Source organism: Saccoglossus kowalevskii, chromosome 3 (assembly GCF_978046115.1).
Source record: "Saccoglossus kowalevskii chromosome 3, keSacKowa6.1, whole genome shotgun sequence".
NCBI lineage: Eukaryota > Metazoa > Hemichordata > Enteropneusta > Harrimaniidae > Saccoglossus > Saccoglossus kowalevskii.
In genome coordinates, this window is record NC_140643.1 from 34,032,940 (window position 1) to 34,050,482 (window position 17,543).

Below are 17,543 nucleotides of genomic sequence, written 5' to 3' on the forward strand. Positions count from 1 at the left end.
ATTATACTATCCAGCCTATGCATATTCGTCCATCTTGGGTTGAAGTAATTCCCACAATTCAATGTTATGGGGTCATCCGGGGTGGCCAGAGCTACCTAGACCAATGGTAAAAAATCAATGGGACGAGAGCAACAAAATGAACGCATCGATATGCCCCCCCCCCCTTAACGCATACGAAGATTACTTGATATTTATATGATTTTTTTGTTTATTATTTTTCGCCAGCTGAACAAAACAGCAAAACGTGATCGTTGTTTTACTGTACCAAGTGGCGCTTAAAGGGCCCCATTATTTAGCTTCGTTGCATGGGGGCGCTCTAACCACACTTTCGCGTTGTTTCTAGTTGGTAACTTACTTAGCAAGAAAAGCTAGGTCAAGAAGACTTTATTCACCACGTGAATTTATAAAGTGTGCCGTTATTTTTATAGGTGATAGTATAAATGAGAACCTCTGTGGATCGAAATAACTGACAAGATCTTGCGATATTTAAATCTCCAGTTTATTGCTTGCCGTAGTGACGACAGCCGGCAAAATGTTGCAACCTTATGCTATCTTCGCTGTATGCCTTGTATTTGTTGGTTGTGCTGTTAATGTTGTGTTCTTGGAACTCATTATAAGGTAAGATAGATGTAATACACTTGCAAAATTCCATATATAACGTGATTAATCTCTGACGACGTGTACATTGATAAGAGCAATGGTAGCCGGTCGAACCGACCGCCTACTTTAAATTCGATACCCACCCACGATATGTCTTTTTAGCAGTATTAAACAACAAATATACCGGTAGATAGTTGGCAGTGGCTTTTCGTTTTTTTTAGGGATCACCTACATTTTCATGTTTTTCTCTTGAAGACAAAACTACATAATCGTATTGTCAATTAACTTAAGTTCAAACACAGTTCGGCAAGACTCCAGAAGACGTACCTACACACGAATTGGTGACGTCACAAAATACATGACCTTCAATCGGGGTCGTTTCCTCGGTATATACGAATTGGTATATACAAATTACAATAAAGATACTTAAGACATTATACATAAGGTAAAACAAATCACGTGACAATATAATGATAATAACGGTAATAAATCCTAGCTTAACAGTTGAACAGAACGATCATATAGCCAGTCATTTCATGTTCCTATACTACTACTACTAAGATGAAATTTTAAAAGGAATTAACCTATTGAAAAATAATAAAGCTTCGAGTCAAGATAAAATTTGCAATGAAATGCTAAAACACAGCCAAGCCAACTTACTGAAAGCCATACATAAGCTTTTTAATATAATTTTTAATTCAAATCACTTTCCAGATTCTTGGAACCTCAGTTTTTTGATACCAATCCACAAATCCGGCTCCAAATCTAACCCATCTAACTATAGAGGCATTGCCATTTAGACTAACCACATTCTTAGAAAAAAAGAACATACTTTCAAACAAGCAATTCGGATTCCGAAAAGATCGACGCACAACAGACAATATCTTCATTCTTAAGACAATAATTAACAAATATCTTTATAATAGCAGCACTGCCAATAACAAAGAAAATATTAAAATACAAAAAAATAATAGTAAAAATACAAATAAAATATATGCGTGCTTTGTTGACCTAAAAAAGGCCTTCGACAGTGTCTGGCATCAGGGGTTGTATATTAAATTGTTAAAACTTGGAATATCGGGTAAAATCTATAAAATTATAAAAAATATGTATAGTAAGGTAAAATATAAAGTTAAGAGCAAAGAAGGATTAACTGAACACTTCACTTCAAGGGTGGGAGTAAAACAGGGCTGTAATTTAAGCCCAACCCTATTCAACATCTTCATAAACGATTTACCTGATGTCCTTAATAAACCTAGATGTGACCCACCCAAATTACAAAACACACCTATTAACTGTATAATGTATGCTGACGATCTTGTAATACTTTCTGAATCAAAAACAGGATTACAAACTTGCCTTGATAATTTATCAATATACACTAAAAAATGGCATCTAACTGTTAACACGGAAAAGACAAAAACTATGATCTTTAACAGATCAAACAGACTTCTAGAGAATGATATTTTCTTCTTTGAAGGTTGTGAGTTAATTACTGTAAAATCAACCAATTACCTAGGATTAATAGTAAGCGCTAATGGAAAATTCAAGGAAGGCCTAAAAAGCATAAAAAGAAAAGCTTTAAAGGCCTTATTTTCCTTAAAGGGAAAAACAGGCAAAAATCTAAGTATACCACTGTCACTCTCTCTGTTTGATAAACTAATCAGACCAATTCTCACATATGGTAGTGATGTATGGGGAGATGAAATTTCACTAAAATCACCAATTGAAGATGTACATATAAATTATCTTCGTTTTCTTTTGGGTACATCCAAAAACACTACAACAATGGGTTTATACGGCGAACTTGGACGTTACCCATTGGAGACTTTTATCGAAAAACAAATGATAAAATATTTTAATCGTATAAAGAACTCGTCAAATCCATTACTAAAACTAGCTTTCCAAGAAAATAAAGAAATTAACAGTAAATGGTACACCAATATAGATTCCCTTTTAAATAACATCAACCATTCTTACCTGATCGACAGCGATGAAACTCTAACTGCAAGGCAATTAGGACAAATCAACAAAAATACACAAACATCATTCATATCAACTTGGAAAAGTGAATTACATAATGACAATCGATCAAAACAAAATGAAAAAAATAAATTAAGAACATACAGAGAATTAAAAAACAACTTTGCTTTCGAAACATACCTTGTTACCCTGAAAAACATTGATATGCGCGAACATTTAACTAAATTCCGCCTCAGTGACCATAACTTGAAAATTGAGACTGGCAGACACAAAAGAATACCCCTTGCTAATAGATTATGCAACCTTTGTGATAAAAATGAAGTAGAAGATGAGTATCACTTCATGATGTCATGTAAAAGATATACCCCCGAAAGAAATGTCCTATTCGAAATAGCAAAAACCAAAATCCAAAACTTGAAAAATTTGCCGCTAAAGACTCAATTCATAGCCTTGCTAAACAACAGTGGCCTAACACTCCCCGTAGCAAGGTACCTAAAGAAGTGTTTTGAAATAAGACAGCAACCCCAGTGACAACCTTCTCTCACTATTTGAGTTTTGCATTTTGTTTTCTATCTATCGTAGTATCATAATTTTATACTAGCTATTATCTGTAATGTATTAGCTTAGATTGTTTTTTTTGTTTTTTTTTTATTATCTATTTTCTGTTTTGTAACCTTTTATTCCTTTTTAAACTTTTGTAACCATTGCCAATCCCTCCGGGGAATGTGTAAGTGTTAATAAAAAATTATTACTACTACTTCGCAGCAAGGACCAGTCTCACTCAAAAAATGGCTCAAGCGTCCATCAACAAGATTGGCCAGATCGACGGAAAACAGCCTACTCTGCCTGCTCTGTTTTCACTAACTTCTAACCCGCAGAGAACTGTGGAATGGTGTCAGCAGAACGGACTGATTGCGAAATCACGTTCCTGTGATGCATGTGGCAGAAACATGACTCTCTGCAGGCGCACACCAGCTCTTGAACCACTGGAGTGGCGGTGTAACCATCGCGCTTGTGGAAAGCGTGTTTCTGCTCGCAACGGAACGTGGTTTTCAAACAGCCATCTTTCTGTTGCTACCACTCTACAGTTACTGTATTTTTGGTGTATTAAGTTTCCGGTTACTGACACTAAAACTCACTTGGGTGTTTCTGTTACTACTGCTATTGACTATTATAATTTCTGCAGAGAGGTTGGTTTCGCGATTCTGGCCGATGAAACATACAATCACCAGTATTTTGTGGAGAACCCGGTGCAATTAGGAGGCCCCGATTGTATTGTCGAAATCGACGAATCCAAATTCGGCAAAAACAAATACAACCGGGGCAGATGGCGAGAAGGGCAGTGGGTTTTTGGCGCCATTGAACGGGGGACGGGTCGTTGTATTTTAGTTCCCGTCAAACAACGGGATGCTGATACTCTCATTCCTCTTATTAACAAATTTATTTTACCGGGTACTACAATCATGTCCGACCAATGGAAGGCTTATTCTGCTTTGAGTTCTCCTGATTCTCCGTATTATCATTTAACTGTTAACCATTCAATGCATTATGTAGATCCTGACAGCGGCGCCTGTACCAACACCGCCGAGGGCATGTGGAGTCATGTCAAAAAACATGTCCCGACTACCTCTAGGGCATTGTTTCCTTCTTATTTATATGAGTTTATGTGGCGAAAACGTTTTGGTAATAAGATCGAAGCGTGGTCGCCACTTCTTCAGCATATCCGTTTTCTTTATCCTCTTCATTCTTTGGAGGATGAGAGTTCAGACTAATTTATTTTCAAGTTATTGGCTATACAAATTGTATAGCCCTGTCAAGGTCCAGTTGGCCCGGCTGGTAGTCCCTTGTTCCGGGTCCCTACTCGGGGGTTACGAGTTGTATATATATATATATATATATATGGGGCCGTTCTAGGTCCCAAGCCCGTCTCCCAAACAATAAAGCCTTAACCCCCCCCCCCTAAACAAGAACGCACACGCAAACACACGCGGTTTCACCCAGAGGGTGGCCGCACCAAATCAAATCCAAAAATAGAGTATAAATAGCACAAGTTCATTAATGTGCTTTGCATCCACATTACCATTACATTAAATCCAAACGTGACACACACACACACACACACACACACACACACACACACACTCATTCACTCACTGAACACTGCATTACATAAAATCTCACACAAGTAACATGAAATTAACACCAAATTTATACACAACTATAGAATAAGTGTAAGTGGCCATATTAAACATTTGCCCAGAGTTAAATTCCATCTCAAACAACCCACAATAGGTTTATTCTCACAACCTGCAATGATGACAATTAATTAAACACTGTGTCTACACCAAAATCAGTCTCAAATATATGTCCACTTATTTAGTCTCACAATTTAATCACTTGTTAAAAGTGGAAATTGCTTAAACGCAACTTGTTTAATCAGTTGACATCAATGCAACTTACTCACAGACAGTGCACAACAGAGTATCATTATTGAGCAATTATTAACAGGAACGTGTCTTGGCATTAGGGTTAGGGTCGGGTCAGGTATGGGCAACGCAAATGGCAAACACCCAATTGGCAAAATGTACACTAACGGGTTATGTCATGTATATAGTTTACACAAGTAAAAACACAAAATTGCAAATTTTTTGCACAATTGTAATTGTAATATGTTGTATTTCTATATATATACACACTATATACTCTTATCAAATGCAAACACAACCAGTCAATCCATCGTGGTCTTGTGGGTCAGTTCTCTACGTAGTGATCAGGAGGACCCGGGTTCAATTCCCTTGCCTACCCATCTTTTTCTCGAAAACACTATTTGGCAATAAAGCTAAATATGACAACAAATTATTCAATTTTCATGACTACCCACATAGCTCAGTTGATTTGTACTATGTCAGCAATGTGAGCGATCGCTGGTTCGAATCCAGTATGTTTAGTTAGATTTTTGAATGCTAGTGAAGACAGTGCTCCTATGAATAGGACTTAAATCCTATCTCTTGTGTGAAGACACTCGTGGTACAGTGGACAAGACAGTGCGCTGGGAACTCAAAGATCGCAAGTTCGAATCACGGATTGGACACTCCTACAAAAGACATGAAAGACGTTAAAAACATAAACAGCGGATTCAAAAACTCAAGTCAGAAAAACAGAACACAAGAATACTACCTCACATGGAAGCCAGTCGAAGTCGAAGTCGACGAAGAACGAACACAGTTGACAGCTGTAGGTCACGTGCAACAACAGACACGAGGAGCATGGCTGCTCTCCAAATGGGTCCCTTCTTTTGTATTGACCCCCTAAGGATTACTGATCCCCCTTTCTAACTCTTCCCCCAAAAATAATATATCTCCCATTTCAAAATGTATTGACCCACAAATTGATGAATATTCATGAGCACAGAAACTGCTAGGTCATGAATAAATTAGCATAATTTAAAAAAAATTGCATAAAGTGTAGGTACGTCTTCTGGAATCCTGCCCACAGTTCATCCATCTGATAGTGGACTGTGTAGTAGTGTCAAAGTCAACCATAGAAGTGGTTTGTAGTTCCATGTTGCAACTAACTCACAGATTCTAAATTCATGACCATGGGACATCTGGGTGTCATAAAACAAACAACTAGATGATAAAATGTTAGTGATGATATTTTCACATCACTGACATTTAATACAATGTAAACTAATATTTGTGTTATTTTACTAAAATTTGAATGTTTTCCTCAGCATGTTACCCAAGCTTTCTATGTCTCTTTCTCTGCTTTGCAAGAAGCTGGGGTATCGCACATAGTCACACCCAGAATTTAAGCATATATTCACGTTGTTCCACGTAAACACGAGTCCCATGTAATAGTGTGTAATATGCATCGTTTACACAAAATTCAACACTGCACAAAAACTGTTGCACAAAAAAGACAGATAATAATTTTTTAATTGATGTTAATGTTAATTTTACAGAGATTTTCCAGGAAGTGGTAATATCATCACCTTTTTTCAGTTTCTCTTCATTGCTATAGAAGGTTTTATTGACTATTATAAGTTTGGGAAAACAAAACCAGTAATACCGATCAAGTAAGTGAACTTATATTTATCTATAAAATGTGCCATGTGGATCATCTAGGAATTGCTGTAAGGTGCTTGAGACAAAATTGATATCTCTATGCAAAATATGGCATGCAGATGACACACAACACATTTTATCATTCTGGGAGTACAGTGATATCAATGAAAAAAAATCAAATGAAGACATGAACACATGAAAACAAAATTGTTTAACCCCATCTGTTTTACTTTTCTGTGACCCTTTGCTTATTTGTTATGAATCTCAAAGAAGTTTATTGCTTGAACTAAGAAATCCTTTTCCCCAGGCACCACAGCAATAAATTAATAAACACATCTGTCACTATTTTAGTTTCTTGTTTAGTTTCTTCTTTACTCGGATTCAAACATCTTCACGCTCACACAACAGCATTTTAACGGAGATTGACCGCGTAAACGCATTTGAGATGATCTTCTGTTAATCTGTGGGAGGAGCAGTAGTTCGACTGCGATAGAATGCTGCCATGTGAACGTAGCAATTGATTAGTGATGCCTTCGAAACAAACACTACTCGTACATCCTGAACATGCTGGTAGCAATGGGTTAAACATTCTTTCAAGAAGACTTCCTTTATTCGTTCTACTGTCCCAAATCACACCTGTGCTTTCAGCGTATAAATGTACATATATCGTCTTGTTAATTCTAGGCATTATGGTATGATGGTGACCCTTTTCTTTCTAGTCAGTGTTGTGAACAATTATGCACTGAACTTCAACATACCCCTTCCTCTACATATGATATTCCGTGCAGTAAGTAAATGATGCTGTATTCTATCGTATATGAATTTAGACAGAATTCGTTTTTTTGTGTTTTTTTTTTCTTTTTTTGTGTCAGTAAATTTTAAAATATGAATTATCTGAAACATAAGATTTCATATTTCGTACCTGATTCTTTGATGAGATATACAGTTTTAGGATTTAAAAACAAAATCTTGCAATTTTATTCTATTTACAGGGAAGTCTGATTGCTAATATGGTGTTAGGAATTATTATACTGAAACGAAAGTGAGAAATTTATTTATATTTTTTCACATTGACTAACAATGTTTGAAGTAGTCTCTGTAACCTACTAAGTTTTATACACTTTCAAACATGCTGCCTCACCGACTAACTGCAACTTGCACACAAGCCACTAATACATATTAAGGTCATAGTTCAATTGCAATGCAACATCTTGTTTCATCCTTTTCATTTTGGGAGAACAACAAATAGTATTTTTAATCTAAATATTCACAATATGTAGTTTCTTTCTGTAACTATTGTTTTCAACTCTTCGCATAGTCTTTCATCAGTGGTGTGACAATATTTCCAGATGAATTTGTTATAATTTATTATTGAATTTTTACAAGATGCTTTTACACTGCAACTTGAGTTTTTGAGTTAAAAATTGAATGCAGTAGTTCATATCCTGTTCCAATGTTTGTCTAAGGAATCTAACAATTTTGTAGGTGGAAGAATTAGAAAGGTGGTTTTACACTTCATTCTGGAGTGTTTTCTATGTGACATTGTGTAAAAAACCTGCATCTTGATTTTAAGTCTGAAAACCTGAAAGTTTTGACCTGTGTGTGTGAGCATGCATATATGCGTGTGTCTCAATCTTTATCTCAAACATCCCAATGCTGATTACATTCAAACTTTACACTTATATCATACTGCCAATCCAGAATCAGATCTTGGGCATGTATGAATGTATTTCATTCAAACTTTCGTGAATATTATGTGATCTTGACAGACAACAATCTGTTTGTCAGATCAGATTTAAAATAGCCAACTAGTGGGCCACATTGTTTCAGTGAAACAGTTTTGGAGCCATATTTCTGACATTCACTGACCTGTCATGTTTAAACTGGATATATTTCTTGAGAACTCGGACTATGTGATGTGATTACTTGTTTAGACACACATTGATATGACATATGCACTATTGTATACATCTATATCTGCATTCAGATGAAGTATTGGTTGTTATAGTTTATTTCCATGTTATTCTTAATTTCTTTGAAGAATCCATGTCTAGAGTCAAGCTTTCACATCCATACAGTAAGACAGAATTTACCAATGATATCAGTTTCAATTTTACTCCCACTCTAATGGTTCTCACTTTCCATATTCTAGCCTTGCCATTATACTACAAGCTAGTCTGACTCTAGCTTTAGTTTCTTTTTTACAACTCAAGTCACTATCTATTATTGAACCCAAAAAGTTCTCATCTTGCTCAAGGAATATGTCTGAAATATTCAACTTTGTTTTTTTTTGTTCTAAGAATTCCACTAATCATTGTTTTTGACATCTCTGTACTTATTTCCATCTCGTATCTTTTATCTTCATCCCAAGAGTGATAACAACATTAATATCAGAATATGACTAATCTTAATCATCTTTTAGTTTATACATTTCATAATTGTTTTATCTTATGTGTATTTCAGATATAAATATTCCAAATACATTGCTGTTATAATGATTACTGTTGGTATCAGTTCCTGCACGATAGCATCAGCTAAACAAGTGGTAGGTTTCTTGTGGAATATAACTGTAGAAGGAAAATTTAATTGGCTGGCTACCTATTTGAAATTTGAAGGTTTTTTTCTTTGATTCTGATCATCACATGTATTTTATCAGCATGAGTGTTGCTACTATAACCAAGCTTTAAAATGCGAGACATATAACCAACTCATCGTATTCTATCTGCTTCACTGCTGTAAAAGCAGCATTCTTAAATTTATTTGTTCACCCACAAGGATTAGTTTGCTGTGCGCCAGCGGTGTGTTATGATATTCTGTACTTCTGTCTTATCACATTTGTAGGGAAAAGCAGATATTGATGTGGAAACAGAGGTGTCGATGAATGATTTTTTTATGTTGGTAATCGGTAAGGAATTATTATTGTTTGTTGTGTACAATATTGTTGCTTCATACATATATATTCACTAGAAGATGCATGCTATCCAATCAAGTATGTCGCCCCAGTAATTTAGCTAATATAATGCTACATTGTAGGTATAAATATTAAGTTATTTGTAATCTCGGCAACATGTTTCAGTGGCCTGAATTTCAAGTTGTGTGTTTTATTTATTTACAGGAATATTAATGTTATGTTTTGCATTGTTCATGTCTGCGAGAATGGGTATATTTCAGGAAGTGCTTTATAAAAGGTTCGGCAAACAACCTAAGGAGGCTTTATTTTATTCTGTAAGTAACAACCTAGGGAGGCTTTATTTTATTCTGTGAGTAACAACCTAGGGAGGCTTTATTTTATTCTGTAAGTAACAACCTAAGGAGGCGTTATTTTATTCTGTAAGTAACAACCTAAGGAGGCTTTATTTTATTCTGTAAGTAACAACCTAGGGAGGCTTTATTTTATTCTGTGAGTAACAACCTAAGGAGGCTTTATTTTATTCTGTAAGTAACAACCTAGGGAGGCTTTATTTTATTCTGTGAGTAACAACCTAGGGAGGCTTTATTTTATTATGTAAGTAACAACCTAGGGAGGCTTTATTTTATTCTGTGAGTAACAATCTAGGGAGGCTTTATTTATTCTGTGAGTAACAACCTAAGGAGGCTTTATTTTATTCTGTAAGTAACAACCTAGGGAGGCTTTATTTTATTCTGTGAGTAACAACCTAGGGAGGCTTTATTTTATTCTGTAAGTAACAACCTAAGGAGGCGTTATTTTATTCTGTAAGTAACAACCTAAGGAGGCTTTATTTTATTCTGTAAGTAACAACCTAGGGAGGCTTTATTTTATTCTGTGAGTAACAACCTAAGGAGGCTTTATTTTATTCTGTAAGTAACAACCTAGGGAGGCTTTATTTTATTCTGTGAGTAACAACCTAGGGAGGCTTTATTTTATTATGTAAGTAACAACCTAGGGAGGCTTTATTTTATTCTGTGAGTAACAACCTAGGGAGGCTTTATTTTATTCTGTGAGTAACAACCTAAGGAGGCTTCATTTTATTCTGTGAGTAACAATCTAGGGAGGCTTTATTTATTCTGTGAGTAACAACCTAAGGAGGCTTTATTTTATTCTGTAAGTAACAACCTAGGGAGGCTTTATTTATTCTGTGAGTAACAACCTAAGGAGGCTTTATTTTATTCTGTAAGTAACAACCTAAGGAGGCTTCATTTTATTCTGTGAGTAACAACCTAGGGAGGCTTTATTTTATTCTGTGAGTAACAACCTAAGGAGGCTTTATTTTATTCTGTGAGTAACAACCTAAGGAGGCTTTATTTTATTCTGTGAGTAACAACCTAGGGAGGCTTTATTTTATTCTGTGAGTAACAACCTAAGGAGGCTTTATTTTATTCTGTAAGTAACAACCTAGGGAGGCTTTATTTTATTCTGTAAGTAACAACCTAAGGAGGCTTTATTTATTCTGTAAGTAACAACCTAGGGAGGCTTTATTTTATTCTGTAAGTAACAACCTAAGGAGGCTTTATTTATTCTGTAAGTAACAACCTAAGGAGGCTTTATTTTATTCTGTGAGTAACAACCTAAGGAGGCTTTATTTTATTCTGTAAGTAACAACCTAGGGAGGCTTTATTTATTCTGTGAGTAACAACCTAAGGAGGCTTTATTTTATTCTGTGAGTAACAACCTAAGGAGGCTTTATTTTATTCTGTGAGTAACAACCTAGGGAGGCTTTATTTTATTCTGTGAGTAACAACCTAAGGAGGCTTTATTTTATTCTGTAAGTCACAACCTAGGGAGGCTTTATTTTATTCTGTAAGTAACAACCTAAGGAGGCTTTATTTATTCTGTAAGTAACAACCTAGGGAGGCTTTATTTTATTCTGTAAGTAACAACCTAAGGAGGCTTTATTTATTCTGTAAGTAACAACCTAAGGAGGCTTTATTTTATTCTGTAAGTAACAACCTAAGGAGGCTTTATTTATTCTGTAAGTAATAACCTAAGGAGGCTTTATTTATTCTGTAAGTAACAACCTGGGGAGGCTTTATTTATTCTGTAAGTAACAACCTAAGGAGGCTTTATTTTATTCTGTAAGTAACAACCTAAGGAGGCTTTATTTATTCTGTAAGTAACAACCTAAGGAGGCTTTATTTATTCTGTAAGTAACAACCTAAGGAGGCTTTATTTATTCTGTAAGTAACAACCTAGGGAGGCTTTATTTATTCTGTAAGTAACAACCTAAGGAGGCTTTATTTTATTCTGTAAGTAACAACCTAAGGAGGCTTTATTTATTCCGTAAGTAACAACCTAAGGAGGCTTTATTTATTCTGTAAGTAACAACCTAAGGAGGCTTTATTTATTCTGTAAGTAACAACCTAAGGAGGCTTTATTTTATTCTGTAAGTAACAACCTAAGGAGGCTTTATTTATTCTGTAAGTAACAACCTAAGGAGGCTTTATTTATTCTGTAAGTAACAACCTAGGGAGGCTTTATTTTATTCTGTAAGTAACAACCTAGGGAGGCTTTATTTATTCTGTAAGTAACAACCTAAGGAGGCTTTATTTTATTCTGTAAGTAACAACCTAGGGAGGCTTTATTTTATTCTGTAAGTAACAACCTAGGGAGGCTTTATTTTATTCTGTAAGTAACAACCTAGGGAGGCTTTATTTTATTCTGTGAGTAACAACCTAGGGAGGCTTTATTTTATTCTGTAAGTAACAACCTAGGGAGGCTTTATTTTATTCTGTAAGTAACAACCTAGGGAGGCTTTATTTATTCTGTAAGTAACAACCTAAGGAGGCTTTATTTTATTCTGTAAGTAACAACCTAGGGAGGCTTTATTTTATTCTGTAAGTAACAACCTAAGGAGGCTTTATTTATTCTGTAAGTAACAACCTAGGGAGGCTTTATTTTATTCTGTAAGTAACAACCTAGGGAGGCTTTATTTATTCTGTAAGTAACAACCTAAGGAGGCTTTATTTTATTCTGTAAGTAACAACCTAGGGAGGCTTTATTTTATTCTGTAAGTAACAACCTAAGGAGGCTTTATTTATTCTGTAAGTAACAACCTAGGGAGGCTTTATTTTATTCTGTAAGTAACAACCTAGGGAGGCTTTATTTTATTCTGTAAGTAACAACCTAGGGAGGCTTTATTTTATTCTGTAAGTAACAACTTAATTTAAGGAGGCTTCATTTATTGTGGTATTGCATAAAATTATACCCATGCCATAAGAGAGTGTGCCATTGTGGAAAGGCTGAAGTCACTGACAGAGATTCATTCACTAACAGAACTTTGGTGACCCTAATGTTCTGTATGTGCTTGTATTCAATCAGGCCTATGTAGCGCATTGAATTGCCATCAAAACAAAACATCTTGGTTGTTTATGGATGGCTTTTGTTTCAAATTTTTTACATATGTTGAACATTGTGTCATTCTGTATTCCAGATTGGATTCTAAATGGCCAACTTCTGTTTAAATGAATGTGGTTCCAGAGCAATATTAACTTTGATTTGTAATTTCTACTCAAGATGGCCGTCTGGTGACCATTTTTGTTATTGACAAATTCTTTTCTGACATGTATGTACAATATCGTACATGCTTTTAGCAATTCACTTTAATATCTAGATGTTCCATCATGGCAAACATAAAATAATGTTATTTTCTGATCAAAGAAAGCTGAGTGCTGTTTTTGTTGTAAAAAAACAACACTATATTCAGGTATTTTGACATGTCCAGAACCAACCCTTGAGTATGGTTTGTGTATGTGTTAGATTTTCTTCTTTTCTTTTTTTTTCATATTTTTAGGAAAGTGAAATATTTGGTATATAATATGGTTAGAATTTTCCTGAATGCTTTGAACATCTTTGATTTACATATGAATGAATACACAATTCAACATTGGTTACAATATTATGAGACTTGAACTTCTATGATGCAGTTTACAACTATAATTTATGGTTGTTTTCTGAGGATTGATATTTTGTATTTCGGGCTGTACGGACTAAACGATTTATGTGGTATTACTGTTTGATTTCAGCATGCCCTTCCTCTGCCAGTATTTCTATTATTAGCACCAGATATCTATAACCATATAGTATTATTCTCACAGACAGGTAGGTTTACAATCTGTTTTGTCTTTGTACATGTATCGAGTGAAGTATCAAGAATCAGTGTACCAATATATCACATATTTTGTTTCATAGTCTAGTAAACCCTCATAGTAATTTAGCATTTTTGTATACTGAGAATTCTGCCAACTGTATGCCTTAGCATATGCTGTCTGTTCACCAGCTATTTTGTTGGTATGATTTGTACGATTATTTGTACACTCAACTTGGATTTCACCAACAGGAATAATTGTGACAACTTTCGATCATAAACAAACGTAACGTTGTGTTATTGCAAGTGCTTACTATAGTGTTAAATCTTGCTACTTGTATATCATTTTTTTAGACAAAATTCTGCAGTACACAATCAGTGATGGTGTTAGCACACAGCTGTGTTAAATTTGAAATATTCGCTTTATGTTTGACAGTTAAAAAATGAAACTCTGTGATTAATTAATTGAAATATGCAACAGTGATATTTGACTCTGTTCAAATACAGTGTACAATGCCTGTCTATATTTGGACCTCATTTCAGCACAAAGTTAGTCAAATAATCTCATTCTATATTCCATAACAAAATTAACAATACCTACTAAAAGCTCGTCTACGCCTGGTGTATTTTAGTCTGATAAATATATAATCCCTTATTAATTCTCACTTATGTGACATCGACACGGAGTACAGGAAGATTATATATAAATATCACAACTTATAATTTTTCTGTTTTTTCACAGCTCCTATTTTTGGAATTCCTGAGATGTGGCTGTATCTTCTAGGAAACTGTATTACCCAATATCCTTTGCATATCTATTCAGTTTAATCATCAGATATTGAAATATTTGGCTAGTTTCTGAGCAAGGCTATCCATGTCTGCTGACTGGATATGCAGAACACACACATATTAACATATGGAATGACAATTTTCTAACTGACAAGAAGAAGAGTTAGAGTAAAATGTTTTAGTCAATAACAAGATCTTGAATCAAAATAATTGATCACTGTTCGATATTTCTTGCAATCTTGCAATGAAAACGTAAGGAAATGTGTCAATTCATCGACTTGTCTTAAATGAGCTTGCGTTGTTGAAATTCTGGTAATAGTGTGTACATAATAGTTAGCTCACATCAGTTTATTAAGTGGATTGAATGTTAGTACATACTTACTGGCTTTAATATTGTTGAATCAATAATCCAAGTTTGGATTCTAATTCTCTGTGATACATTTAAATTCAAATCACACAGGAGCACTTTCCAGAATCTAGTTTTAATACCCTGATTTGTCTCTTAGCATATCACCACCCTGTTTACGGTACCAATTTATTTTTCAATCTGTTTTAAGTTTTACCTTAACCAACAGTTTCACATATGTATGTATATCTGGTGTTTTTATCCTCACTACTGAGTGTCCATCCCTGGTTGTTACACTGGTCATAACTCTACGCAAGTTCTTCAGTCTGATGTTTTCAGTTCTCTATTTCAAGAACCCGTTCACAGTTGCACATTGGTTTGGTACATTTCTCGTTTTTGCTGGCACATTTATGTTCATTGATATGCTAGATATTTGTAAAAGAACGTTTTACAGTACTCAAGCCAAAAAGGCATAAATCGTTTTTTAGTGTGTTTTTTTTGTATGTTTTCTTTTACTTTAATTCAGTGTCTCATAAGGTTTTATACATTTGAAATTTGCTTCTATTGTCTCATTACTGTAAAACCATTTATTTTAACTGGTATTTAATTTCACTATTTCAATGCTTTTAATATTTACTCTGTGTTTTAAGTTCATGAACCTGGCTGCGAAACAATGAATTATATTGTTATTTCACATGCTCAAGTGGATTTAATTTAGCGGATTTTACTTATCAACAAAAATAGCAAAAACCCAGTGAATAATTAATGCATTTTAATAAAATAAGTACAAGTAAGATGCAGTCTCTTGGTAATATACTTCAGTATACAGATACTCTGTAAATTGTACTTGGATTGGAAATATACAGGGTTCATATGTAGTCTGGAATTCCAAAATTCACATTTCCAGGCCTTGCAAAGCATTGAAATTTGATTTTTCTTTAAAAACATTGCGGAAAAGCATGGAATTCCACCACTTTCTGAGTTTCTTAGTCAGTTTTTCATTGTCATCAGTGCAATACCCATTTATAGTTACTCAACATAATCTACCTCAACATTATTTGTCAAATGAATTTATAACAGGTTTCTACGGATCCACAGACCTGATTACTTTGTTTATATTTGTTTATATCCATACAAAAGATTAGTACAATCAAATTTATTTCTTTTGCTTTTTCATTTCACTTCAATACTGTAGATCAGATTAATTATGATAATTAGCAATATTAAACACTAATTGATAATGATATAAATTCAGAATCAATATAGTCATGTCATATCATGTTTTTAGTCGGTCACAATACCTTATTGTTGTTGTTGTGTGTAGTTTTGAACAATCTTCTATTTACAATGATGAAACCGAATTCAATTAAATTACAGTGCAATTAAAAGATTGTGCTTACAATAATAATTATCTTCTTATCTAAATTAAATTTATAATTTTAAGCGATACTTATCCTGCTTGTGACTAGCATATTTTATTGATAATATGACCATGTCAAATTTTTATGTTTAATATCATGCCAGTGTGTGCTTATATTTGATGTAATGTTTACATACATTGTTAAACTTTTAAGCAATATTGTTAACTTTTGGCACCATTTACAAAATGATTTTGGTATAATCTGCTCCTCCCACATGAAAAGTTCATACAAATTGCCAAAACTTTTGATTAAAAACTAGAAGCAATATCAAAATCTGTGTATGGGACTGGTAATAAATTTAACTGAAAACTTTACAAGATTTTATTTTATTACAGTGGAATTTATAGTAATTATAGAAGACTGTAAAAGCTTGTAGTGTATTTGAACAATGGAGGGTTTGAAGGATTTGAACTTGAGGGCGTAAACAACGACTACACAGGAATTAGGAATCAAATTATGTTTAGGAATGATCGACTAAAGGAATGACATTGAGTTAACAACTGACATCATAAACGAGAACGGTGAACTTTAAGTGTAAACTTTATTTCAAACATAGTGCCTTCTTGTGTGTGTTTACATTTAAAAAAATACTATAAAATGCATCTTTTTGTTAATTCATGTATTGAGTCAAATTTGCTAAAATAGCATGTAGCTATTTCAACGTGTTTTACAGTCTCTGTATTGAGTATTTGATTGATAGGCATAGGGCCCTCTTGTGTTGAATACATTTTATTCAGGTTGTATGATACAGCATTGCATGCTAGACTAAAATTATCATTTGTGTGAAGAGACGCAAACACTGTAATGAAGGATTAATTCAGTAATATAGTTTATAATATTTTATGTTGTATAACATAATTATTATTGTGTTGATGGGCGGTAGTCGTCGCACCACGCATGCGTGATATATGGGTCTTATATAAACAAAGCTAACGATTTTGACGCACACCAACTAGTACAAACTGAGTGGTTTCTAAGCTTTAATTAAGTATTTTTTTGGGTGTTTGGAAGGTATCAATGGATTCATTAGAAAAGTGCATTGGATTGTGGGAAATTCAATGTTTATCAACACAAATGTGGCACATGTGTGGCGTGATGACTACCACCCTTTAAAATAATAATTATGTCATAGCTTGTACTAATAACTGTCACTACCGAACTCTTTTAAACTTGTCTTCTTTTCTCAAATTTAATTTTATATACAGATTACTTTAAGATTTTCAACCCCAAATGTATGTCTCCTGAAAGTTGATGGATGTGTCTCTAGTAATTGAAAATTGCTTTCATCCCTATT

General features: G+C 34.2%; 1 protein-coding gene across 1 annotated transcript; it reads left to right on the forward strand.

Annotated features, from left to right (window-relative positions):
* The first annotated feature begins 55 nt into the window (after positions 1-55).
* Positions 56-16,277, forward strand: LOC100377584 (UDP-xylose and UDP-N-acetylglucosamine transporter-like). The gene is made up of 10 exons (XM_085497100.1): positions 56-618; positions 6,548-6,661; positions 7,335-7,437; positions 7,643-7,692; positions 9,114-9,195; positions 9,492-9,555; positions 9,766-9,875; positions 13,632-13,707; positions 14,436-14,493; positions 15,064-16,277. The coding sequence occupies exons 1-10, from the start codon at positions 533-535 to the stop codon at positions 15,302-15,304; spliced, it is 984 nt and encodes a 327-aa protein (XP_085353226.1). The 5' UTR covers positions 56-532; the 3' UTR covers positions 15,305-16,277.
* The last annotated feature ends 1,266 nt before the right edge of the window (positions 16,278-17,543 follow it).

Bases quoted from the DNA above. Each gene is read 5' to 3' on its own strand.
- LOC100377584 (XM_085497100.1), top strand. From the start codon at position 533: ATGTTGCAACCTTATGCTATCTTCGCTGTATGCCTTGTATTTGTTGGT. The intron at 619-6,547 runs GTAAGATAGATG...TTAATTTTACAG, and splicing joins TTCTTGGAACTCATTATAAG to AGATTTTCCAGGAAGTGGTA. The intron at 14,494-15,063 runs ATATCCTTTGCA...CAACAGTTTCAC, and splicing joins CTAGGAAACTGTATTACCCA to ATATGTATGTATATCTGGTG.